Source organism: Pan troglodytes, chromosome 3 (assembly GCF_028858775.2).
Source record: "Pan troglodytes isolate AG18354 chromosome 3, NHGRI_mPanTro3-v2.0_pri, whole genome shotgun sequence".
NCBI classification, from domain to species: Eukaryota; Metazoa; Chordata; class Mammalia; order Primates; family Hominidae; genus Pan; species Pan troglodytes.
Genome location: NC_072401.2, coordinates 2,037,627 through 2,062,262, shown reverse-complemented (window position 1 = coordinate 2,062,262; position 24,636 = coordinate 2,037,627). Strand labels below are relative to the sequence as shown.

Below are 24,636 nucleotides of genomic sequence, written 5' to 3'. Positions count from 1 at the left end.
ATGTTTTTTTAAAAAAGGAAATTAAGGCTAGGCGCGGTGGCGCACACCTGTAATCCCAGCACTTTGAGAGGCCGAGGCGGGCAGATCACGAGGTCAGGAGATCGAGACCATCCTGGCCAACATGGTGAAACCCCGTCTCTACTAAAAATAGAAAAATTAGCTGGGTGTGGTGGTGCTCGCCTGTAATCCCAGCTACTCGGGAGGCTGAGGCAGGAGAATCATTTGAACCCAGGAGGCGGAGGTTGCAGTGAGCCAAGATGGCGCCACTGCACGCCACCCTGATGACAGAGCGAGACTCCGTCTCAAAAAAAGAAAAAAAAAGGAAATTAAAAATTTTTATATAAACCCTTTTGGCATTTTCTGCAATGATATTAAAGAAAAATTGAATTTCACAATCTTTTAAGCATTTGTTATTAAGTGGTTATAATTTGAAAATGTGTGTCAGGGACTCAGGAACTGTCACATGTGTTATGTAGTTTAATCTGATTCCTTGGAGCCTCATGAAGTGGGTGGTTTCTTCTCATTTTCAGTTTCCAAGGAACCCCGGCCTGGAGAGGCGGTTACTTGTCCAGGTGAAGTAACTTGGCCTGGCTAGTGAGTGGGCCCACCTGGTGTCTGAACCCGGGGCTTTGTGCAGCTGTCCAGAGCTCACCTTGTGTTCTTTACCTCACAGTGAAATTACTTGGTGCAGTTTATCTTTTTCCATGTGGTGATATGGTGCAGCCTGTTCTGACCAGTGGAGTGGTTACAATGATAATCTTCATTTTACGATTTGAATTTCTTGGCCAGGCTTGGTGGCTCACACCTGTAACCCCAGCATTTTGGAAGGCTGAGGCAGGAGGATCACTTGAGCCCAGGAGTTGGAGACCAGCCTGGGCAACATAGTGAGACCCCCATTTCTACAAAAAATAAAAATAAAAAATGAGCCGGGTATGGTGGTGTGCACCTGTAGTCCTGGCTACTTGGGAGGCTGAGGTGGGAGGATTGCTTCAGCCAGGGAGGTGGAGGCTGCAGTGAGCCTAGGCAACAGAGAGAGGCTTCATGTCGAAAAAAAAAAAAAAAGATTTGAGTTTCTTCTCCTTTGTTGGGTTGCAAAAGGAACACTTCCAATGTGGTTTCAGTGCACTTAAAAATAGCGAGTTCAGCCGGGCGTGGTGGCTCACACCTGTAATCACAGCACTTTGGGAGGCTGAGACACGGGGAGAAAGCCATCAACCTTGTGGGGCTGGACCCTACGAGGTGGGTAGGTCACCTGAGGTCAAGAGTTGAAGACCAGCTTGGCCAACATGGTGAAACCCCGTTTCTACTAAAAAATACAAAAAATAGCTGGATGTGGTGGTGGGTGCCTGCAATCCCCGCTACCTGGGAGGCTGAGGTGGGAGAATCACTTGAACTCGGGAGGCTGAGGTTGCATTGAGCTGAGATCGCGCTGTTGCACTTCAGCCTGGGCAGCAACAGCGAAACTTCATCTCAAAAAAAAAATCGAGTTGCTAGACACTATACCTTCTGCCCCCACACATGCAGGACCTCCTGTATGACTAGCATCCCCCACCGGAGTGGTACATTTGCTACAGTTGATGAGCCTACATGGACACATGCTTATTATCCAAAGTCCATAGTTGACATCAGGGTTCACTCTTGGTGTTGTAGTCTATGGATTTAGACAAATGTGTAATGACCTTTGTCAACCATTATAGTATCATGCAGAATAATTTCACTGCCTTAAAAATCTGTGCCCTGCCTCACCTCTCTCTACCCCTGGCCCCTGGCAGCCACGGTTTTTGTTTGTTTGCTTTTTTAAATAGTCTCCACAGTTAACCTTCTCCAGAATGCCATATGGTAGGAATCATATAATACGTAGCCGTTTCAGACTCGTTTCTTTCACTTAGTGACATGCATTTAAATATCTTCTGTATTTTTTGGTGGTTTGATAGCTCATTTCTTTTTAGTGCCAAATAATATTATACTGTCTGGATGTACCACACTTTATCTGCTCACCTACAGGAAATCTTGGTTGTTTCCAAGTTTTGGCACTTATGGATACAGCTGCTATGGGCATCTGTGTGCAGGTTTTGTGTGGACATAAGTTTTTAGTTCCTTTAGGTGAATACCAAGGAGCAGGATTGCTGGATCATGTACACAGTTGCTCCATATCCTCCTCAGCACTTGGGTGTTGTCAGTGTTCTGGATTTTGGACATTCTAATTGGTGTGTAGTGGTACCTTGTGTGTAGTGTTTTTTTTTTTTTTTTTTTTTTTGAGACGGAGTTTCACTCTCGTTGCCCAGGCTGGAGTGCAATGGTGCGATCTCGGCTCACCGAAACCTCCGCCTCCTGGGTTCAAGTGATTCTCCTGCCTCAGCCTCCCGAGTAGCAGGGATTACAGGCATGTGCCACCACGCCCAGCTAATTTTGTATTTTTAGTAGAGACGGGGTTTCTCCATGTTGGCCAGGCTGGTCTTGAACTCCTGACCTCAGGTGATCCACCTGCCTCGGCCTCCCAAAGTGCTGGGATTACAGGTGTGAGCCACCGTGCCCGGACTTTTTTTTTTTTTTTTGAGACGTTGTCTTGCCCTGTTGCTCAGGCTGGAGTGCAATGGTGCGATCTTGGCTCACTGCAACTGCTGCCTCATCCTCCCGAGTAGCTGCGCTTACAGGCGCCTGCCATCATGCCCAGCTAAATTTTGTATTTTTAGTAGAGACGGGGTTTCGCCATGTTGGCCAGGCTGGTCTTGAACTCCTGATCTCAGGTGATCCACCCGCCTCGGTCTCCCGAAGTGCTGGGATTATAGGCGTGAGCACCACACCCGGCCCCAGTTGGTGAGGGGTCTGTTAAAGTCTTTGCCCCAATTTTTTCTTTAGTTGGGTTGGGTTCTTTTTTTTTTTTTTTTTTTTAAATGGAGTTTCCCTCTTGTTGCCTAGCCTGGAGTGCAGTGGTGCTATCTTGGCTCACTGCAACCTCCGCCTCCTGGGTTCAAGGGATTCTCCTGCCTCAGCCTCCCGAGTAGCTGGGATTACAGGTGCACGCCAGCACGCCAGGCTAATTTTTGTAGTTTTAGTAGAGATGGGGTTTCACCACATTAGCCAGGCTGGTCTCGAACTCCTGACCTCAGTTGATCCACCCGCCTTGGCCTCCCAAAGTGGGATTATAGGCATGAACCACTGCACCTGGCCTTTTTTTTTTTTTTTTTTTTTTTTGGAGACATGGTCTCACTCTGTCACCTAGGCTGGAGTGCAGTGGCATGATCTCGGCTCACTGCAACCTCAGCTCCTGGGTTCAAGTGATTCTTCTACTTCGACCTCCTGAGTAGCTGGGATTACAGGTGTGTGCCCACACGCCCGGCTAATTTTTGTAGTTTTTTGGTAGAGATGGGGTTTCACCATGTTGGCCAGGCTGGGGTTGTTTTCTTATTGTTGAATTTTAAAATATCTTTTTATATTTTGGATAATGGTTCTTTGTCAAGTCTTTTGCAAATATTTCCTTTCAGTCTGGAACGGTTTTTTATTCTCTTGACAGTGTCTTTTGCAGAGCAGATATTTTTAATTTTAATGAAGTTCAACATAACAATTCTTTCTTTTATGGATCGTGCCTTCAGTGTTGTATCTCAGAAATCATCGCCAAACCCAAAGTCATCTATATTTTTCTCTTGTGTTATCTATCTAGTAAGATTTTGATAGTTTTGCCTTTTACTTTAGGTCTGTGATCCATTTTGAGTTAGTTTTCATGAAGGGTGTCCATACACTCCATGTCTTTTTTTTTTTTTTTTTGAGATGGAGTCTTGCTTTGTTGCCCAGGCTGTAGTGCAGTGGTGTGATCTCAGCTCACTGCAACCTTTGCCTCCCGGGTTCAAGTGATTCTCCTGCCTCAGCCTCCCGAGTAGCTGGGATTACAGGTGTATGCCACCACGCCTGGCTAATTTTTATAGTTTTAGTAGAGGTGGGGTTTAACTATGTTGGCCAGACTGGTCTTGAACTCTTGACCTCAGATGATCCACCCGCCTCGGGCTTCCAAAGTGCTAGGATTACAGGCGTGGGCCACCGCACCCAGCCTCATGTCTTTTTTTCTTGTGGATGTCTAGTTTTTCAGCAGCACTTGTTGAAAAGACTCTCTGTTCTCTATTGTATTACCATTGCTCCTTTGTCAAAGATCAGTGACTGTGTGGTTCTATATCTGGGCTCTCTATTCTGCCTGTTCCATTGATCCAATTGTCTATTCTTTTGCCCATCCCACACTGTCTTTTTATTTTGAGACAGGGTCTTGCTGTGTCACCCAGGTCGAAGTGCAGCAGTGCAATCATGGATCACTGCATCCTCCACCTCTCGGGCTGAAGCAGTGCTCCCACCTCTGCCTTCTAAGTAGCTAGGATTATAGGCACGCAGGTAATTTTAAAATTTTATGTAGAGATGGAGTCTCGCTATGTTGCCCAGGCTGGTCTTGAACTCCTGGGCCCAAGCCTTCCAAAGTACAGGGATTACAGTTGTGAGCCACTGTGCCTGGGCACACACTGTCTTGATTACAGCAACTTTATAATAAGTCTTAGAGTTGGATAGTGTCAGTCCTCCAACTTTGTTCTTCTCCTGTGATATCATGTGGGCTATTCTGGGTTGTTTGTCTCTCTGTATAAACTTTATTTATTTATTTTTTGAGATGGAGTCTCACTCTGTCACCCAGGCTGGGGCGCAGTGGTGCAATCTCAGCTCATTGCGACCTCCACCTCCTGGATTCAAGCAAACCTCCTGCTTTAGCCTCCTGAGTAGCTGGGATTATAGGCGCTTGCTACCACGCTCGGCTAATTTTTGTATTTTTAGTAGAGATGGGGTTTCACCATGTTGGCCAGGCTGGTCTCAGGGTGAGTTCTCTTGCCATCTGAAGGGAGGACACGGCCACTGTATCCCTCTGCAGTGAGACAGCGTGTTGACAGCTCTTCCCTCTGTGTGTGAATGGAGAGCCAGAATGAGCAACATCAGAGGAAACCTCCAGTGTGAAAGCAGAAGCCAGGAAAAGCAGAGAAGACCAAGGGAGCTGAGATACGGAGTGCAGGGACCAGAAAAAGTAATTTAAAACCCCCATGAAAAGCAGCCCTGTATATGTAGGCTCAGAGATAAGCGTGAAGACAGGTCCCGACATGGGCATTTGGAGAAGAGGAGGGAGCCCTTGGGGGTGAAGCATACACACGTCATTGGAAGGGTTGGAGGAGCGGAGGATAGATCCTAGAACAGCGGCAACAGCAGCAAGCGTGGGACACGGAGTCCAGGAACAGACGGAGATGCAGACCAGGGTGGGGTGCAGAGTGCGCCATGAGCCAGGCTGGAAGGACGTGGTCTCTGGACCAAGGAAGACCTTGCTTGAGGTGCCTTGAGCATTTTCTAAAGTTGGGGCGAGAGAAGACCCTGAAAGCTGAGCAGGCATCCTGGGAGTGGGCTTCTTACAGAAGTGGAGGAGAGAAGAGGTGTGGTCTTCACGTGCCCCCCTTCTCAGGAAGCTGCAAGATGAGGGGGAGGGGTGCCCCGCGTGGGCTAGAGCACAGCCCCGCCAGCGCTGAGCACAAGGTGGGACTCCAGGAGCAAAAGGGCTGAAGGTGTCCTGATGTCTTTGTCCAAAGGGCTTATTCCTAGGAGGTTTATAAATCTGCTGGGGAGATTGGGGCAAGAGTTTATACTAGGCAGAAACTTTGCACTCGTAAAAAGGAAGGAATTATGAACTTTGGAGAACAGACCCCACTGTGTGGCCTAACTGGAAACACTATAGTGACATGATAATGTCAGCGATGACTTGACAAAATTTTCACACAGCCGTATTGGGAGGTGTGGGGTGGGGCTGTGTTGGCAAAGAGATACACCCTGACGTGCCTTCAAGCCAGCAGATGATGCTCAGAGGGGCGCACTGGGGCACAGTCCAGGAGCAGCAGTGTCTGCGGGCTGTGTGCATGGGTGTAGTAAGTACCCAAGGACAGGGCTGAAGGGGTGGAAGTGGCCACTGTGGAGTGGCAGGGGTGAGGCCTCTGCACGTTTGGGAGTAGCTCAGTATTGGTTTGTAAGCCAGCACCCTGTGTGTGTCGCCGTGGTGAAATAAAATACAGCTTGTTTTAGGGGTTGAGTGAGGTCCGCCCCCAGAAGTCACATGTTGAAGTCCTGACCCCCCCAGTACTTCAGAATGTGCACTTACTTGGAAATAGGGTTGTTGCAGATGTAATGAGTTAAGATGGGGTCACACTGGAGCATGGTGGGTCCTGCCCCAAAATGACTGATATCCTTATAAAATGGGGAGACTTGCACACAGGCATACGCAGGGAGAATGCGGTGGGAAGATTGGAGTGACGCCAGAGCCGGGAGGGAGGCCTGATCAGTCCCTCCCCAGAGCCTTCAGAGGGGCATGGCCCTGCTGGCATTTTGGTCTTGGACTCCCAGCCTCCAAGGACAGCTGGCCAGTTCGTTTCTGTCCTAAGCCACCACTTTGTGATACTTGGTTATAGGAAGCTAATTCATGGCTCTACAAATGCTCTATCTGACTGCATGTGGATCAAATTAAATTAAAACACAGAAAAATCGAACCTGCTTTGGTGCCTTTTTGGAGGATGAGTCCTGGAGAATGAGAGTGGCCAGAGCCGCCAGCCGAGGGCATTTTGCCGCTGTCCCGTGAGGCGGCCATCTGAGCTGAGGCACTGCCTGTGGTGGGGGCTCGTCCCTGCTGCCCCCGTGGAGCTCCAGCTCTGGGTTTGACCCTCCTAGGGGTCTGCAGGGCACTGGTGTGGCCAGATCCTGGGGAGCGAGGGGAGAAGATGGGGGAGTTGGGGACCAGGGTGAGGATTTTGGCCTCTGTCCTAAGGGCTGAGGAGGCTGTTTCTGGGGGCCAGAGCATTGTGATCTGCTTTCCGCTGAGGTCGGGCCAAGGGTTGCCCAGTGGATGGGAATGAGTGTAGGCTGCTGCGGTCCTCCAGACCTTGAGGATCAGGCTTGAGCTAGGTGCAGAGGTGGAAGGAGAGGCAGGGAAAGCTCCTGGGTTGTCGGCTAAGTCACCAGTGCAGTTACAAGGAAGGGATTTACGGTGCAGTTACAAGGAGCCTTTGGGAGCGAGGATGGCGACTTAATGCCAGAAAAGTGGAAGTGAGTTCGTTGTAGCTGTCCTCTGAAGTGAGCCCACTTAGTGTGGGGAGAAGGCATCGCCTGGGCTCAGGGCAGTGCTTGTGGGCTTGGGAGGGACCACTTTCTGTTTGGAGGGGCCGGCGCTGAGAGGTCCTGGAGTAGGGGCGAGGGATGCCTGATGCCGGCTGTGCTTCCCGGAGCTCAGGTGGTGTGTCCTCTTTGTTTTTGCTGGGTCCCACTCCTCACCTGTTGGTGGCAGGGACAGTGAGTTCTGGCAGTGGGAGCCAGGTTTCTCTCACTTCCCACGTCTCTTCTACATCTACCTGGAACCCAGAGGTCTCTTCCCACTTGTCCTGGCCTTTGTCTCCTTTTCCGGGACCCTCTTGTTTAGCTTTCAGTCCTGGCTTCAATGTCACTGCCTTAGAGGGGCCTCTCTGATCGCCCCTCGAAATTGCAGGTGGGGTCCTACGGCATCCTTCTCACTGCTACCATCCGTCACTGTTTCTGTATCTCTGGGCTTTCCCAGCTCCGGCAGGGGCTTCCTCTGGTCCTGAACTGCTCCTTCCCCAGACTTCCCTCATGCAGACTGGAGACTGGCCTCAGAACTGCCAAGGGGGAGGGACTCGCTGTCCACCACGCCTCGTGACTGGTGCTGCATCCTCATGGCTCAGTTTCTTGTAAGGGGAGACGGGCCTGACATTGTGTGTGTGGAATCGCATCCCCCAGGAGGTTATGTTCAAGTCTGCACCCCTAATACTTGCAAATGTGACTTTATTTAGAAATTGCAGATGCTATTGTAATTTTTTTTTTTTTTGAGACAGAGTCTCACTCTGTTGCCCAGGCTGGAGTGCAGTGGCATGATCTCGGCTCACTGCAACCTCCGCCTCCTGGGTTCAAGCAATTCTCCTGCCTCAGCCTCCCAAGTAGCTGGGACCACAGGCATGCGCCACCACACCCAGCTAATTTTTTATATTTTTAGTAGAGACAGGATTTCACCGTGTTAGCCAGGATGGTCTTGATTTCCTGACCTTGTGACTTGCCCGCCTCGGCCTCCTAAAGTGCTGGGATTACAGGCGTGAGCCACCGCGCCCGGCCAGATGCTTTTGCAATTAATGTACATTAAGATGAAGTCATATCATTAGAGTCAGCTCTAACCCAATCATTGGTGTCCTTATAAGAAGAGATAGCGATACAGAGACTCTGTGGCACTGGGGAGAAGGCTGCATGGTGACAGAGGCAGAGATCGCAGTGGTACAGCTATAAGCCAGGAAATGCCGAGGACTCCCAGAGCCACTGGAAACTGGAGAGAGTCCTGGAACAGGTTCCCCCTCAGCCTCCAGAAGGAGGCACCTGTTGATACCTCAGTTTTGGACTTCCGGCCTCCAGAACTGTGAGAGTAAACTTGTGTTGTTTGAAGCCCCCTCAGTTATGGGAGATTGTTATAATGGCCCTGCTGGCATCTTGGAAGCCAACACACGTGTCGGTGATGACCTGACTAACGCCTTCCTTCCTGCAGGAAATGCATGTTCCACACGAGGGTCTCTTCCCTGCCCAGCACTCACAATCCCCGTCGTCTCCTGGGCTCCCAGGAGGGAGCTGCTTTTGGCAGTAGACGTGGTCCCTCCCGTGCTGCATGCGCCTCCCGCGTGCCAGAGCTGCTGCCTTGACACTGCTGGGTGCTCCGCATTGGCGCTGCTGGACACTTGCCCCGGCTGGTGCTTTGCGGGCACACTTTATCTGATTTTTTTTTGAAACGGAGTCTCGCTCGGTCACCACACTGGAGTGCAGTGGTGTGATTTCAGCTCACTGCAATCTCTGCCCCACCCGGTTCAAGTGATTCTCCTGCCTCAGCCTCCTGAGTAGCTGGGACTACAGGTGCGCGCCATCACACCAAGCTAATTTTTATATTTTTAATAGAGACGGGGTTTCACCATGTTGGCCCAGGATGGTCTCGATCTCCTGACCTCCTGATCTACCCTCCTCGGCCTCCCAAGGTGCTGGGATTACAGGCATGAGCCACCACGCCCAGCCCATCTGATGTTTTAAAGTCTGTGAGTTATGAGCGTGTGACTCTTGCACACACATGTCATCGTTTCTCTGTCGAGGGCGTGCAGACCCTCCAGGCGTTCACATCACACGTGACCACAGGCAGTAGTCACAGCCAGGAGTGTGGCATCAGTGTGGCATGGTGCTGGCATCTGATGGTGCTCAGGCAGATTTGGGACATGTCCTCCCTGCCGTTTTTCTGACCCAGGGTCACATGCTGCATTGGGACCCCCCCCCCCAGTCTGGGCAGGGCCTCGCTGAGCTCTTTCCTGACTCCATGCTTCTGAAGATCTCTGGCTGGTCATTTTGTAGAGTTGGCCTGTTTTGAGATTGTCTGACATTTCTTCAGAATTAAATAATCAGGTTCCAGGCCAGGCGTGGTGGTGATACGTACCTGTAATCCCAGCACTGTGGGAGGCTGAGGTGGGCGGATCACCTGAGGTCAGGAGTTTGAGACCAGCCTGGCCAACATGGCGAAACGCTGTCTCTACTACAAATAGAAAAATTAGCTGGGTGTGGTAGTGTGTGCCTGTAATCCCGGCTACTTGGGAGTCTGAGGCAGGAGAATCGCTTGAACCCGGGAGGCGGAGGTTGCAGTGAGCCGAGATCACACCACTGCACTCCAGCCTGGGCGATGGAGAAAGACTCTGCCTCAAAAAAAAAAAAAAAAAAAAGGAAATTCAGGTTCCTGTGTTTGTGTCCTGGGCGCCTCGCAGGAGGCTCTCGGGGTGTTCACATTGATCGCTGGGTTCAGGTGCCTGCTGGGCAAACCTGCTGTTACTGTTTTTCCTTGGTGGCTGCTGAGCATCTTTTGGGGATCACTCTGAGGCTGTGAGCTCTGTTTCTCGCCATACGTTCTCTGCAGGTCCAGCATCACGGATGCATCTTGCCTGAGACTGTTGTGTTGGGACATTGGTCAAGTGGTGATTTTAAAGCATTTCCCTCATTCTCTCTGCACTCACTAGTGGCTCCCCACCACCCTGTGAGGAGGCGCTTCCCACCACCCCCACCTCACCTGGGTCCATGGGTTCCTGGGTTCCTGATTCCTGGGTTCATGGGTTCGTGGGTTCCTGGGTTTGTGGGTTCCTGGGTTCCTGGGTCCATGGGTCTATGGGTTCCTGGGTTTGTGGGTCCATGGGTTCATGGGTTCCTAGGTCTGTGGGTAGCTGGTTCCTGGGTTTGTGGGTCTGTGGGTCCCTGGGTCCGTGGGTTCCTGGGTTCATGGGTTCCTGGATCTGTGGGTTCCTGGTTCCTGGGTCCGTGGGTCCATGGGTTCTTGGGTTCCTGGGTCTGTGGGTACCTGGGTCTTTGGGTCCGTAGGTCCCTGGGTTCCTGGATCTGTGGGTTCCTGGGTTCGTGGGTTCTGGGTCTGTGGGTCCATGGGTTCCTGGGTTCCTGGGTATGTGGGTTCCTGGGTCCATGGGTCCGTGGGTTCGTGGGTCTATAGGTTCCTGGGTCCGTGGGTTTCTGGGTTCGTGGGTTCCTCAGTCTGTGGGTCTGTGGGTTCCTGGGTTTGTGGATTCCTAGGTTTGTGGGTTCTGGGTCTGTGGGTCCGTGGGTTCCTGGGTTCTGAGGTTCATGGATTCCTGGGTGCCTGTGTTCACTGCTGCTCGCTTTGCTCTGTGTCACAGGCAGGCTGCTGGGGAGCCATCCTCACTTCCTGTACCTCAACAGGCTCCAGCTCTTTTCCCTGCCCCAGCCCTGAAATCAGCCGTTTCTATACAGACTATGAGGCCTGTTTTTAAAATAAAATCCTAGTTATTATTTTTTCAAGTTATAGTGTGGCTGCTGTTGCCTTTCTAGGGTTGTGTGTGTGCTTTGTGCAATCAGGAGGGTTCGGAAGGTGAGTGTGCAGCCCCTTGTGGTGCACGGTGTGAAGGGAGCCGGCCCCTCACCTTGCAGGAGTGGTTGGTGGGATTAGGGAGGGAGGCTGGCTTGTCAGCCATAGAGCCTCATCCTGTGAGGGCTCTGAGGCTGGGACAGAGGTGAGTCCGGGCTGTGGCTGTGAGCTGGGGGCTCTGACGCTGGGACAGAGGTGAGTCCGGTCTGTGGCTGTGGCTGTGAGCTGGTGGCTCTGAGGCTGGGACAGAGGTGAGTCCGGGCTGTGGCTGTGGCTATGAGCTGGGGGCTCTGACGCTGGGACAGAGGTGAGTCCGGGCCGTGGCTGTGAGCTGGGGGCTCTGACGCTGGGACAGAGGTGAGTCCGGGCCGTGGCCGTGGCTGTGAGCTGGGGGCTCTGACGCTGGGACAGAGGTGAGTCCGGGCCGTGGCCGTGGCTGTGAGCTGGGGGCTCTGACGCTGGGACAGAGGTGAGTCTGGGCCGTGGCCGTGGCTGTGAGCTGGTGGCTCTGACGCTGGGACAGAGGTGAGTCCGGGCTGTGGCCGTGGCTGTGAGCTGGGGGCTCTGACGCTGGGACAGAGGTGAGTCCGGGCCGTGGCTGTGAGCTGGGGGCTCTGACGCTGGGACAGAGGTGAGTCCGGGCCGTGGCTGTGAGCTGGGGGCTCTGACGCTGGGACAGAGGTGAGTCCGGGCCGTGGCCGTGGCTGTGAGCTGGGGGCTCTGACGCTGGGACAGAGGTGAGTCCGGGCCGTGGCCGTGGCTGTGAGCTGGGGGCTCTGACGCTGGGACAGAGGTGAGTCTGGGCTGTGGCTGTGAGCTGGGAGCTCTGACGCTGGGACAGAGGTGAGTCTGGGCTGTGGCTGTGAGCTGGTGGCTCTGACGCTGGGACAGAGGTGAGTCCGGGCTGTGGCTATGGCTGTGGCTGTGAGCTGGGGGCTCTGACGCTGGGACAGAGGTGAGTCCGGGCTGTGGCTGTGGCTGTGAGCTGGGGGCTCTGATGCTGGGACAGAGGTGAGTCTGGGCTGTGGCTGTGAGCTGGCACCCCAGTTACTGGTGGCTTTTCCCCAGCTGGCATCGACCAGCGTGGGGTGTGCAGTGTGGCTGGCTCTGATTTGTGCTCCTTAGTTTGAGACAATTTGAATGGAGCCACTGCTGTGGAGAGGCCTCCTTCTGAAGCATCACAAGTGGGCCCGGCTGACCCTGGCCCAGCGCACGACACCCCTCTTGGAATCTGAGGTTCTTGGCTGCGGGCTGGAGATGACAGTGGTGGCTGCCGAGGGTGGTGGGAGTGGTCAGCGCCGAGCACGTGATTTCAGATCCAGTGAGCCAGGCGGGCACAGCCTTTAGCTGATGTGGTGTGTCCCCTGGCCTGGAACAGCCCCATGGGTGGGTGGCACCCGTCAGGACCTGTGCACAGACCCTGCCTGGGTTTGGTCTGCCCAGTCCCCTGGACCTGGCAGCAGCGGGGCTGTGCCTGGTGACGGGAAGGCTCCGAGCCAGGCTGGGTGGCCCACTGTGTGCGTCGCTGCTGTGTTGGTGGTGGCGCCTTTGCCCTGGCCCTCGTTCAGGAAGATGCTGGCTTTTGGGCTCTAGGGAAGTGCATGTTGGTTTCTGTGGAGAGCGGTTGTGTGTGTACATTTTAAGCGTGGAACGCAGGTATCGAACCGTGTTGAAACCTTTCCAGCGTTGGCAGAAGTATGCGTGTGAGTCTCCTTTGCCCTTTTACTTTACTGGCAGGTGTCGTGAACTTGGATGCCGCCTGCCTTCCTAGCGTGGCCCACGTGGCTGGGCGGTCCTTCTGATGGGGCAGCTCACGTGGCTCCCACGTGCCAGGCTTTTGGGGCAGACGCTCGTGAGTGGTGCTGCCTACGGGTTGCCTTCATTGGTGGAGGTGAGGCCTGGGCTTTGGCGTCCTGTCCGCCCTTAATCCTTGCATAGGAGCAGTCTGTGGGCCCCAGAAGACTGGCCGGAAACTGAAGCCGGGCGGCAGCTGAGGACGCGCACCCTGGAGGTTGTGTGGAGGTTCCGTCACTGCTGTCTTAATTCCCAGGCACTCTTCTTTTTCTCTGGAAGTTCCTTTTTGAGGGTGTCCTGGTCTTCATGGAGGTGCCGTATCACTCCGAGGGCAGAGGGCTGCTGCTGAGGAAGGCCTTGCCCTCTCACCTAGCACTCTTCTCCAAGTTGCTGGTTTTGCTTGTTTGCACCTTGTCTGTTTTGGCCTCTGTTGGGTCTGAACTAGGTGGCCTTGGCAGCTGCTCACACCCAACGGTGGGACCCTGAGAAGGGTCAAAGCCGGGGCAGGTTGGGGACACGCTGGGTGCAGGGCCACCTTGCTGGGCACCTCGGCTGGTTGGTGTCTGTTGGGAGCAGCCCTGGGGCCACCCCGCAGCCTCTGCCTACAGTACAGACGGATCTGCCCACTCTTGAGGCTGGAGAGCTCAGGGCCTGAAAGACCCCCTGAGCCCTCGCCCTTCCTCCGCCGGCCCCTTGCTGTCAGCACGCCAGGTGCAGACCCTGGCAGCCTTCCTGTGCCCCAGCTTCAGTGTGGAGCGCTTTCCTAGCTGGCTGGCATGGGAGTGGGAGGGGTGTTTGGCCACTTGGAGCAGAAGGGGGTGGGTAGTCAGAGTTTCTGTGTTCCTGGCTTGATATTGGCTTTCCAGCAGCTTCCCAGCTTCCAGAATGTCCTTGCCATCATCTCCCATCCTGTTTCCTCTTTTTTGGAGCAGAGGCCTGGGGTGGCCTATCTTCTTCTTTCAGTTGAGGCTTCCGGGGCGGGTGGGTCTAATGTGTGTCTTTGCCTTTAGCCAGAAGACCACCGTGATTAGATTTTCCAGAAGAGAACTCGCGTGGTAGTTTTGAAAATGGGAGGGTGTTTGTGAGGTGGGATATCAGAAATACTTTATACAGAGGGGACTCGGCATGTAGCAGAAACATCAACAAAATGGTTTTGCGTATAATCACATGATGATTTCTCTCTTCTGAGAAACAGGCACAAATCCCGAAGAGCCCGTGGGCGTGGACTGCTCATCTGTAATGAAAGTGGAGACATGACCTTGAGATTTGGCTGACCCAGCAATGCCGGGGCCTTCGCAAGTCTGATGTTCCAGGACTCCAGTGCCTGTTGGTGTGGACGGAGGACACGGGGCCCCGACCATGGTCACACTCATCACTGAGAAGCTGCAGAGCCAGAGCCTGGACGACCTCACCTGCAAGGCGGAGGCTGGCCCGGTAAGCAGCTGCGGGTGGCACCAGGCTGGGTGCCCCTCCCCCGTGCTGTCACAGGGGAATGGCCACACTGGGAGGTGGAGGTGAGGGCTAAGTTCTCAGGGGCCTGGGGGGCCCTGCCGGGCCAGGGATGGGGGTGTCTGGTGCACATGTGGGCCCCAGAGCCCATCAGTGTAATCACAGCGGATTTTCACCATCATTGAAAAAAAAATAGACTTATTAAAAATGTCAGCTGGGCGTGGTGGCTCATGCCTGTAATCCCAGCACTTTGGGAGGCCAAGGCAGTCAGATCACTTGAGGTCAGGAGTTCGTAACCAGCCTGGTCAACATGTTGAAACCCCGTCTCTACTAAAAATACAAAAATTAGCCGGGCACAGTAGCAGGCGCCTGTAGTCCCAGCTGCTCGGGAGGCTGAGGCAGGAGAATGGCATGCACCCAGGAGGCGGAGCTTGCAGTGAGCCGAGATCGCTCCACTGCACTCCAGCCTGGGACAGAGCGAGACTCCGTCTCAAAAAAAAAAGAGCCTTGACTTGCTGTTTAAAAAAATAGAGTTTTACTGAAAGGCTGACTTACACACAGAAGCTGGAGCCCCAAGCGCAGGTGTGCCTGTTACCATCCAATCAAGCAGCAGCCTGCGCCCCGCCGGGCTCCCTGTCCCTCCCCTCCTAGCCGCGCCTCCCAAGGGAGCCTCTGTCTTGGATTTGATCACTGCGTTAGCTTCCTGCAGGCAGCTTGATTTTCCTACAGTCGTGGTGAAGTGAACTTTGGATGTGCCACCTTCAGGACCCCCCCGCCCTAGTTAGATGGCAGATCCAGAAGGAGGTGGCTGATGTCTAGCCTGGAGGGTCTTGCCAGGCCCTCAGAGCCAGCAGGGGTGCTTGGAGCGCCTGCCTATCCTGGGCCTGGCTTGGCTGTGGCTCTGGAGGCGTGGGCACGCTGCATTTGTAGCCCCTTGCATGTTACGGAAATGAGAGGGTGAAGGGAAAGCTGTGGGTCTCGGGCCTTTGGACTGGGCACGTGTGACCTATCTTCACCGCAGGGGGTTCCAGTGAGGGTCTGAGGGTCCAAGCTGAAGCCTCTCCACCCGAGAGCTGGCGAGCGTGGGTGTTTGGCTGTGGGAGGTGGCATGTGGCCTGAACCTTCGCAAGCACTGCTTGTGGGGCCTGGCGCTCAGGGCCACTGTGACTGAGGTGACCGTGGCAGCGCTGGCTGTGTCCTGTAGTTAGTACGTTTTCGGCTGTCAGCCCACGGGTAGAGGTGGCCGAGGCGGGGAAGGCAGTGCTTGCCTGATGTCTCAGTGCCTTGCTGGCTGCAGAGCCATGTTCTTTCCAGACACTGTGGCCGGTTCTCATTTTTTCTTTTTTTTTCTGGAGACAGAGTCTTGCTTTGTCATCCATGCTGGAGTGTAGTGGCACCATCTCAGCTCACTGCAACCTCCGTCTCCCGGGTTCAAGTGATTCTTGTGCCTCAGCCTCCTGAGTAGCTAACGTTACAGGCACACGCCACCACACCCGGCTAAATTTTGTATTTTTTTTTTTTTTGAGATGGAGTCTTGCTCTGTCGCCTAGGCTGGAGTGCAATGGCACAATCTCGGCTCACTGCAACCTCCACCTCCCAGGTTCAAGCAATTCTCCTGCCTCAGCCTCCTGAGTAGCTAGGATTACAGGTGCACGCCACCAGGCCTGGCTAATTTTTGTATTTTTAGTAGAGACAGGGTTTCACCATGTTGGTCAGGCTGGTCTCGAGCTCCTGACCTCATGATCTGCCTGCCTCGGCCTCCCAAAGTCCTGGGATTACAGGCGTGAGCCACCACACCCAGCCTAAATTTTGTATTTTTAGTAGAGACGGGGTTTCACCATGTTGGCCATGTTGGCGAGGCTGGTCAGTGATCCGCCCACCTCAGCCTTGCAGAGTGTTGGGATATCAGGCTTGAGCCACCGTGCCCGGCCCCATTTTTCCTTTTGATTAAATGGAGAAAACATTTTTAAGGTGTCTCTAACCAAGACCAAAGGATACAGAGCGGCACATGCCTATCAGATGGCTGTGTGCCTCTGAGGACATTTTTGGCAAGTGGACGTCAGCCAGGGCGTGGGCGGCTTTCCAGGGAGGTGGCTACGCAGCATGCCTGCCGGGCCTGGGAGGTGTCTGGACCGATGTCCTGGTGTGGGGTGATCCACGGGCCCCCACGTCCTCTGTGCTTTAGGTGGCCGCTCTTCACCTCTTTTTTTTTCAGCTTTTATTTTAGATACAAGGGGTATAGGTGCAGGTTTTATTTTAGATACAGGGGGTGCAGGTGCAGGTTTTATTTTAGATACAGGGGGTGCAGGTGCAGGTTTTATTTTAGATACAGGGGGTGCAGATACAGGTTTTATTTTAGATAAAGGGGGTGCAGGTGCAGGTTTTAGATACAGGGGGTGCAGGTGGAGGTTTTATTTTAGATACAGGGGGTGCAGGTACAGGTTTTATTTTAGATATAGGGGGTGCAGGTGCAGGTTTTATTTTAGATACAGGGGGTGCAGGTGCAGATTTTATTTTAGATATAAGGGGTGCAGGTGCAGGTTTTATTTTAGATACAGGGGGTGCAGGTGGAGGTTTTATTTTAGATAGAGGGGGTGCAGGTGCAGGTTTTATTTTAGATATGGGGGTGCAGGTGCAGGTTTTATTTTAGATACAGGGAGTGCAGGTGCAGGTTTTATTTTAGATACAGGGGGTGCAGGTACAGGTTTTATTTTAGATACAGGGGGTGCAGGTGCAGATTTTATTTTAGATATAAGGGGTGCAGGTGCAGGTTTTATTTTAGATACGGGGGTGCAGGTGGAGGTTTTATTTTAGATAGAGGGGGTGCAGGTGCAGGTTTTATTTTAGATATGGGGGTGCAGGTGCAGGTTTTATTTTAGATACAGGGAGTGCAGGTGCAGGTTTTATTTTAGATACAGGGGGTGCAGGTACAGGTTTTATTTTAGATATAGGGGGTGCAGGTGCAGGTTTTATTTTAGATACAGGGGGTGCAGGTGGAGGTTTTATTTTAGATACAGGGGGTGCAGGTACAGGTTTTATTTTAGATATAGGGGGTGCAGGTGCAGGTTTTATTTTAGATACAGGGGGTGCAGGTGCAGGTTTTATTTAAGATACAGGGGGTGCAGGTACAGGTTTTATTTTAGATATAGGGGGTGGAGGTTTTATTTTAGATACAGGGGGTGCAGGTGCAGGTTTTATTTTAGATACAGGGGGTGCAGGTTTTATTTTAGATACAGGGGGTGCAGGTGCAGGTTTTATTTTAGATACAGGGGGTGCAGGTGCAGGTTTGTCACTTGGCTATATTGCACTCGGGTTGTGAGCACAGTACCCAGTAGGTAGCTCTTCAGCCCCTGCCTCCTCCCTCCCTCCCATTCTTCATCTCTTTGTGGAGCACTTGTCCATTGACAGAGAAGGCAGCATAGGCAGTTCCTTGGTCAGCCTCGGCCTTGGGACAGGAGCCCTGGGAGCCCTGCAGGGTGAGTGGTCACGAGGGTTCCATCACAGCCTGCTCCTGCTCCTGCTGACCCCGCCGGCTCTGTTAGTGGCCAGCCAGGGCCACTGTTGAGTCTGTTGCTGTCGAAGATGGTTTTTCCCAATGACTCCTGTTTTCTTAAAACATGGCCTGTGAATATGGCAGTGGTTTCTATCTGAAAAAGGAGGACAAACCTTTTTATCCCTAAATGTAAATCTTTTTACTTTTTTTTTTTTTTGAGATGGAGTCTTGCCCTGTTGCTGAGGCTGGAGTGCAGTGGAGTGATCGCACGTCATTGCAACCTCCGCTTCCAGGGCTCAGGCGATTCTCTCGCCTCAGCCTCCTGAGTAGCTGGGACTACAGGGGTGTGCCACCATGCCCAACCTATTTTTTAATTTTTTTTTTAAAGTGATGGAGTCTTGCTCTGTCACCCAGGCTGGAGTGCAGTGGTGCAGTCTCGGCTCACTGCAACCTCTGCCTCCCGCGTTCAAGCAATTCTCTTGCCTCAGTCTCCTGAGTAGCTGGGACTACAGGCATGCGCCACCACGCCCGGCTAATTTTTTTTTGTATTTTTAGTAGAGATGGGGTTTCACCATGTTGGCCAGGCTGGTCTTGAACTCCTGACCTCAAGTGATCCACCCACCTCAGCTTCCCAAAGTGCTGGGATTACAGGCATGAGCCACCATGCCCAGCCTTTATCAGGATTTTTTAAAAAATTATTTTTCATTTATTTATTTATTTTATCTTTTAGACAAGAGTCTCACTCTGTTGCCCAGGCTGGAATGCAGTGGCGCGATCTTGGCTCACTGTAACCCCCGCCTCCTGGGTTCAAGCGATTCCCCTGCCTCAGCCTCCTCGTAGTTGGGATTACAGGCACATGCCACCAAGCCCAGCTAATTTTTGTATTTTTAGTAGAGACAGGGTTTCACCATGTTGGTCAGGCTGATCTTGAACTCCTAACCTCAGGTGATCCACCCGCTTCAGGCTCCCAAAGTGCTGGGATTACAGGCCTGAGCCACCGTGCCCGGCCAGGATTTTTAATCTGTGTAATTTGGACAGTGTGATTGCCTGTGTTGAGGAAACCCAGTTACTCAGTGATAGATTGTTTACACGTGAGACCAGCTCTCCCATGTCAACTGAATATCTAAACACAAGTTACTTCTAACATTCAAGGAAACAAGTCAGTATTTTAAATAGCCAATTCATTGTATAAAAATAGAAACTGATGTTTTCAAAGGTGACTTAAAATAGTATTTTTATGAAAAATAAGTGTAGACAGTTGCAGAGAGTAGAAACTCGTACATTCATGTATGAGGTTCTGTGTGGAAATATGTCTTCATACATACCCATGGCCTGGCCTCAGTGAGCAAGCGAGGCGGGCGCCATTAGCTCAGGGCTCCTTGTTTGATCTGCGCCTTTACCCAGTCCCTTCCTGCCATGATTTCATAGTGCATTCTAGACATACTTTCTCTGTAAATATCTCACTCTGTATCTCTAAAAGATAAAGACTTTAAGACACATGACCAGAATGTCATTTTCACACCTAAAACTCTCACAGATTCCTTAATATCTCTATCCGGTCAGCATTCAAACTTCTCCGATTGTCTGAGTTTAAGAATTTGTTCAGGGAGTCCAGATTCAGGGTGTCTCATGTCCCTTTACCCCATAGGGTGCTCCTTGGAGCTTGTGTGTTGAGGACCCAGCTGCTTGTCCCGGAGTGTCCAGGCTGCATGCCCCGGCTGCCGCCTTGTGCGCTCCCCTCCCACGTGTGTTCTGGGAGTTGCTGGTTGGAGTGAGCACTGCCCTGCCCCTTATGGTTTCCTCTAGTTGCACATAGATTTTTAAACTGAAATTAAAGTTGATTTAGCTTTTTTTTTTAAAGACAGGGTCTCACTAATTTGTGAACGTTTTTGGTAGAGACGGGGTCTTGCTGTGTTGCCCAGGCTAGTCTCTAACTCCTGGCCTCAAGTGACCCTCCTTATGCGGCCTCCCAAAGTGCTGAGATTGCAGGTGTGAGCCACTGTGCCCAGCCTACAGTTAAAGTGGAACCCACATAATGCTGTTTCTCACTTGTACCAGAAACACTTCTAGTGCTCACTGTCTCTGGGTGGCTGGTGGCTGCCGTGGTACAGCCTGTTGGCTGTCCCTCACCACAGAATGTTCTCGCAGGCAGTGCTGTGAGGCTCGAAGCTCGATCAGGTTCGTGTTTGAGAGACTACCGTTTGCTCATCCGTTCCTCTGTTTTTGGACCTTTGGGTGGTTGCCATATTTTAGCTATTAGGGATAATGCAGCTGTGAACATTCATGTGTGAGTTTCTGTGTGGAAGTTTCATGTATGAGTTTCTGTGTGGAAGTAGGTCTTCATTTCTTTTGGGTGCAAACCTAGTCGTGGGATTGCCGGGTCATATGGTGATTCTATGTTTAACATTTTGAGGGACTGCCAAACTGTTTTCCACAGTGTCTGTACCATGTTCCGTTCCGCAGCAATGTATGAAAGTTCTAATTTCTCCAACTCTTTTTTTTTTCTTGAGGCAGAGTCTCACTCTTTCGCCCAGGCTGGAGTGCAGTGGCGCGATCTCAGCTCACCCTGCCTCCCAGGTTTACACCATTCTCATGCCTCAGCCTCCCAAGTAGCTGGGACTACAGGCGCATGCCACCACTCCCAGCTAATTTTTTGTGTTTTTTTTTAGTAGAGCTGGGGTTTCACCGTGTTGGCAAGGATGGTCTCAATCTCTTGACCTCGCGATCCGCCTGCCTCGGCCTCCCAAAGTGCTGGGATTACAGGCATGAGCCACCGTGCCGGGCCCTAATTTCTCCAACTCTCATCAACGTGTGTTATTGTCCATTTTTTTGATAAAAGCCACCTTCGTGGGTGTGGAGTGGTATCTCATTGTGGTTCTGATTTTCATTTCCCTATGGTTAGCTATGTTGAGCATGTTTTCACATGCTCATTGGCCATTTGTATCTCTTCTTTTGAGAAATATCTAATGAAATCCCATTTTTACTTTAAAATTGGGTTATTTCTCTTTTTATTTTTGAGTTGTGAGAACCTTTTTTTTTTTTTTTTTTTTTTGAGACAGGGCCTTGCTTTGTTGCCCAGGCTGGAGTGCAGGGTCTCAATCACTGCTCACTGCAGCCTCTACCTCCTGGGCTCAAGTGATCCTCCTGCCTCAGCCTTCTGAGTAGCTAGGACTACAGACATGTGTGAGCACACCCAGCTTTTTTTTTTTTTTTTTTTTTTTTTTTTTTTTTGTGATGGAATCTTGCTCTTGTTGCTAAGGCTGGAGTGCAGTGGTGCGATCTTGGCTCACTGCAACCTCCACCTCCTGGGTTCGAGAGAGTCTTCTGCCTCAGCCTCCTGAGTAGCTGGGATAACAGGCATCCGCCACCACGCCCGGCTAATTTTTATATTTTTAGTAGAGATGGAATTTCACCATGTTGGCCAGGCTGGTCTCGAACTCCTGACTTTGTGATCCGCCTGCCTTGGCCTCCCAAAATGCTGGGATTACAGGTTACAGCCACCACGCCCACCCCACACCCAGCTATTTTTTAAAAATTTATATCTTTTAGAAAGGGGGTCTCACTGTGTTTCCCAGGCTGGTTTCAACCTCCTGGGCTCAATGGGTCCTCCCGCCTCAGCCTCCCAAAATGCAGGGATTACAGGTGTGAGCCATGACACCTGGCCAATAAGAGTTCTTTATGGTTTCTTCCCCCGTTCTGTCATTCTGTCATCTCGAGAGTGGTCTGTAAATGGAGTGACACAGTGCACAAGCATTTGGGTTCTGCCTTTCCATCAGCATGCTTCCCTGGAGATCCGTCCGGCGGTTCCTCTGCGCCACCAAGAGGTGCTCCGTGGCATGGAGGTGCACTCTGTGTAACCATGTGGAGGAATGCCGCGTCCTAATGCAAATCATGACGTGATTTTTAGGGTTGTGTCCTCATGGGGGACCTACACAGACGACCAGTAACCACAGGCGTGAGGCGGTGGGAGGGGAGTGGGCACGGGTGCCTCGCTGAGCTGCCGGAGCAGCAAAGAGGGCTGGAGGTGTAATGGCGGCTGAGTGCTGGAAGATGGGCGGGGTCTTAATGTTGGGGTGGGCAAAGGCCATTGGGGCCACAGGGAGGGGGACGTGGATGGGTGGGTGGGGCCAGCATCTCACTGTGCTCTGGCTGGGGCTTCCCCAGAGAGCCCGGGACAGCAGCCAGGAGGCAGTAGGGCCTGAAGGTCACGTGTGAAGGTCATTCAGCGCGTTGGGGCGTCTGCGCTGCACTGGCTGTGCTGTGTTAGCAATATGGTGTTCACTTCCTGCAGGGAGGCGGGTGGGAAGCAGGTGACTGAGGAGTCGCGATAGTGCATCAGGAAAAAAGTAGAGCCCAAGGGGTGCTGGGAGTTTACATAGGGCGCCGGGCTGTGACCCCCGGGTGGAGCTGGAAGGTGGGTGGTAAGCCATATGGACATCTGGGGAGTCAGCCAGGTGGAGGTTCCCATAGCCGTGGGAGGCTGTGAGGGTGGGAGCCTGGAGGCACAGGCATCTGGGATCTGACTCTCAGGAGTCCAGAGGGCAGAGTAGAGGGCCACGGCGGCCAGGACCAGAGCAGAAGTTCCCGGGCTGAGGGGCGGAGAGCAGGGAGAGCTGAGAATGTCAGGGTAGGGGAGAGAGGAGGCGGTGTGATGGGGCTGTGCTGGGGGCTGTAGGCGCAGGGACGCTCACTGTGCCGCTGGCCTGGCGGGCACGGTATGGGTGGGTGGCGGGCTGTGGTGTCCTCCAGCCCTGTGCAGCTGTGCAGATACAGGCTGGGATTGATTGATAGAGAGTTGGTTTTTAAAAAACTTTTAGTTTTTTTTTTTTTTTGAGATGGAGTCTGGCTCTGTCACCCAGGCTGGAGTGCAGAGGCGTGATCTCCGCTCACTGTAAGCTCTGCCTTACGCCATTCTCCTGCCTCAGCCTCCTGAGTAGCTGGGACTACAGGCGCTCGCCACCACGCCTGGCTAATTTTTTTGTATTTTTAGTAGAGATGGGGTTTCACCATGTTAGCCAGGATGGTCTCGATCTCCTGACCTCGTCACCTGCCTGTCTCGGCCTCCTGAAGTGCTGGGATTACAGGCGTGAGCCACCGTGCCCAGCCTAAAAACTTTTAGGTTTTTAAAGACAGGGTCTTGCTGTATTGCCCAGGCTGGAGTGCAGTGCACTCAGTCGTTCACTGCAGCCTTGGCCTCCCTAGCCCAAGCAATCCTCCCACCTCAGCCTCTTGAGTAGCTGGAATCACAGGCTCATGCCATCATATCTGCTCTTTTTTTTGTAGAGACCAGGTTTCCCTGTGTTGCCCAGGCTGTTCTCAAACTCCTGGGCTCAAGTGATCCTCCCACCTCGGCCTCCCACAGTGCTGGGATTCGCCTGTGTCCGGCCCTGAAGTACAGATTTGTTTTTTTTCTTCTTCTTTTTCTGGACGGAGTCTTGCTCTTGTTGCCCAGGCTGGAGTGCAATGGTGTGATCTCAGCTCACTGCAGCCTCTGCCTCCCGGGTTCAAGTGATTCCCCTGCCTCAGCCTCCCAAGTAGCTGGGATTACAGGCATCCACCACCACACCCAGCTAATTTTTGTATTTTTAGTAAAGACAGGGTTTCACCATGTTGGCCACGCTGGTCTCAAACTCCTGGGCTCAAGCGATCCTCCTACCATGCTGGGATTCAGGTGTGTGCCCCCGTGCCCAGCCCTGAAGTCCAGATTTCTTTAGGCTTAAGGGCTGCATGTTCACGTTCCCTGAAATCCATATGTTGAAGTCCTCACCCTCAAGGTGATGGGATGAATATTTGGAGGTGGGGCCTCTGGGAGGTGCTTAGGTCATGGCGGCAGTGCCCTCATGAATGGAATTAAGTGCGCATATGTGAGAGGCATCAGAGAGGAAGCCAGCCCCTTTGACCATGCATAGATACAACCGGAAGAGCCGTCTGTGAACCAGGAGGTGGCCTTACCAGACACTGAATCTGCCCGTCCCTTGATCTTGGACTTCTGCCTCCAGGACTGTGAGGAATAAGTGTTTTTGACAAGCCCCCGCCTGAGCCTGTGGGACCTGGCTGCCCAGCCTCTTCTGGCTCCTGGGGACCCTGGCTCTGTTTGTCTGCCACACCCACATCCCACACGGCCAGTGCCGCTGGGAGTAGCTGCTGCCCCTGGCGTGTCTTTGCACAGAGGTGGTCACATCTCGGGCCGTGATGGCTTGTGGCTCCTTCAAGCTGCCTGTGAGAGCCATCTGTGCCGGCTGGGAAAGTCCTTTCCTTGCTAGACGTTTTTCTGTGGCAGTGTCGGGCTGGGTGCTGTTCATGTGGCCCCGGGGAATGGGTGCTGTGCGGAACAGGAAGAGAGCGAGGTCCTGGTGCTTGCTGGGGGGAGGCCCAGGGCTGGGAGGATCTACAGCAACAAGGGTCCCTGTGGCGTGAAAGCCTTCAGGTCCTTTAGCAGAGCTGCCTCTCCTCTCTCCACTGGACCCGGGTCCCGGGGTGGGAGAACCTGGAGGTCGTGTGGTTCCCGGGCCCGCACCAGGCCCTGTCCTCATGATGTGGCCGGGTGCTCACAGCTCCACACCACTGTGCTGGCTGAGGTGGGACCCCGTGTGTAGGCGGCCTGTCTTTTTTCGGGGTCACAAACCCAACTTTTAACTTATTCCCTTTACGGGAAGCAGTGAAGGATTTCCTTTTAATTTTATCGTGTTTGGAAATGTTATCATAGGACGTGATGCCATGGGCTTAGGCGTTAACTGAGAGGTTCTGAAGTGTGGCAGAGGAGCCCCACAACTCTAAGGCAGAAAAGCAGAGGGGCTGCTGTGCCCGGACCCAGCGGGACAGCCGTGTCCTTGTCACAGGGTGGCCTTCTGTGTTCTCACAGACAAGGAAGCTCTGGGAGGTTAGGGAGCTTGCCGGGCACCCGGCCGGACCCCCCTCCTGTGCCCCATCCTCT

The 24,636-nt window shown here is 52.8% G+C and overlaps 1 protein-coding gene across 13 annotated transcripts in view; it reads left to right on the top strand.

The window, feature by feature from the left end:
• Positions 1–24,636, top strand: part of FAM53A (family with sequence similarity 53 member A) — a 119,584-nt gene that overhangs the window by 10,089 nt on the left and 84,859 nt on the right. For 11 of the 13 annotated variants that reach the window (XM_016951113.4, XM_016951116.4, XM_016951112.4 and 8 more), the window contains exon 2: positions 13,956–14,194. In XM_016951113.4, the coding sequence (XP_016806602.1) occupies positions 14,120–14,194 (75 nt within the window). In that variant the 5' untranslated portion in view covers positions 13,956–14,119. Of the gene's footprint in view, positions 1–13,949; positions 14,195–24,636 lie in introns of all 13 variants that reach the window. The other 2 variants (XM_054683699.2, XM_054683695.2) reach the window with 1 other exon arrangement.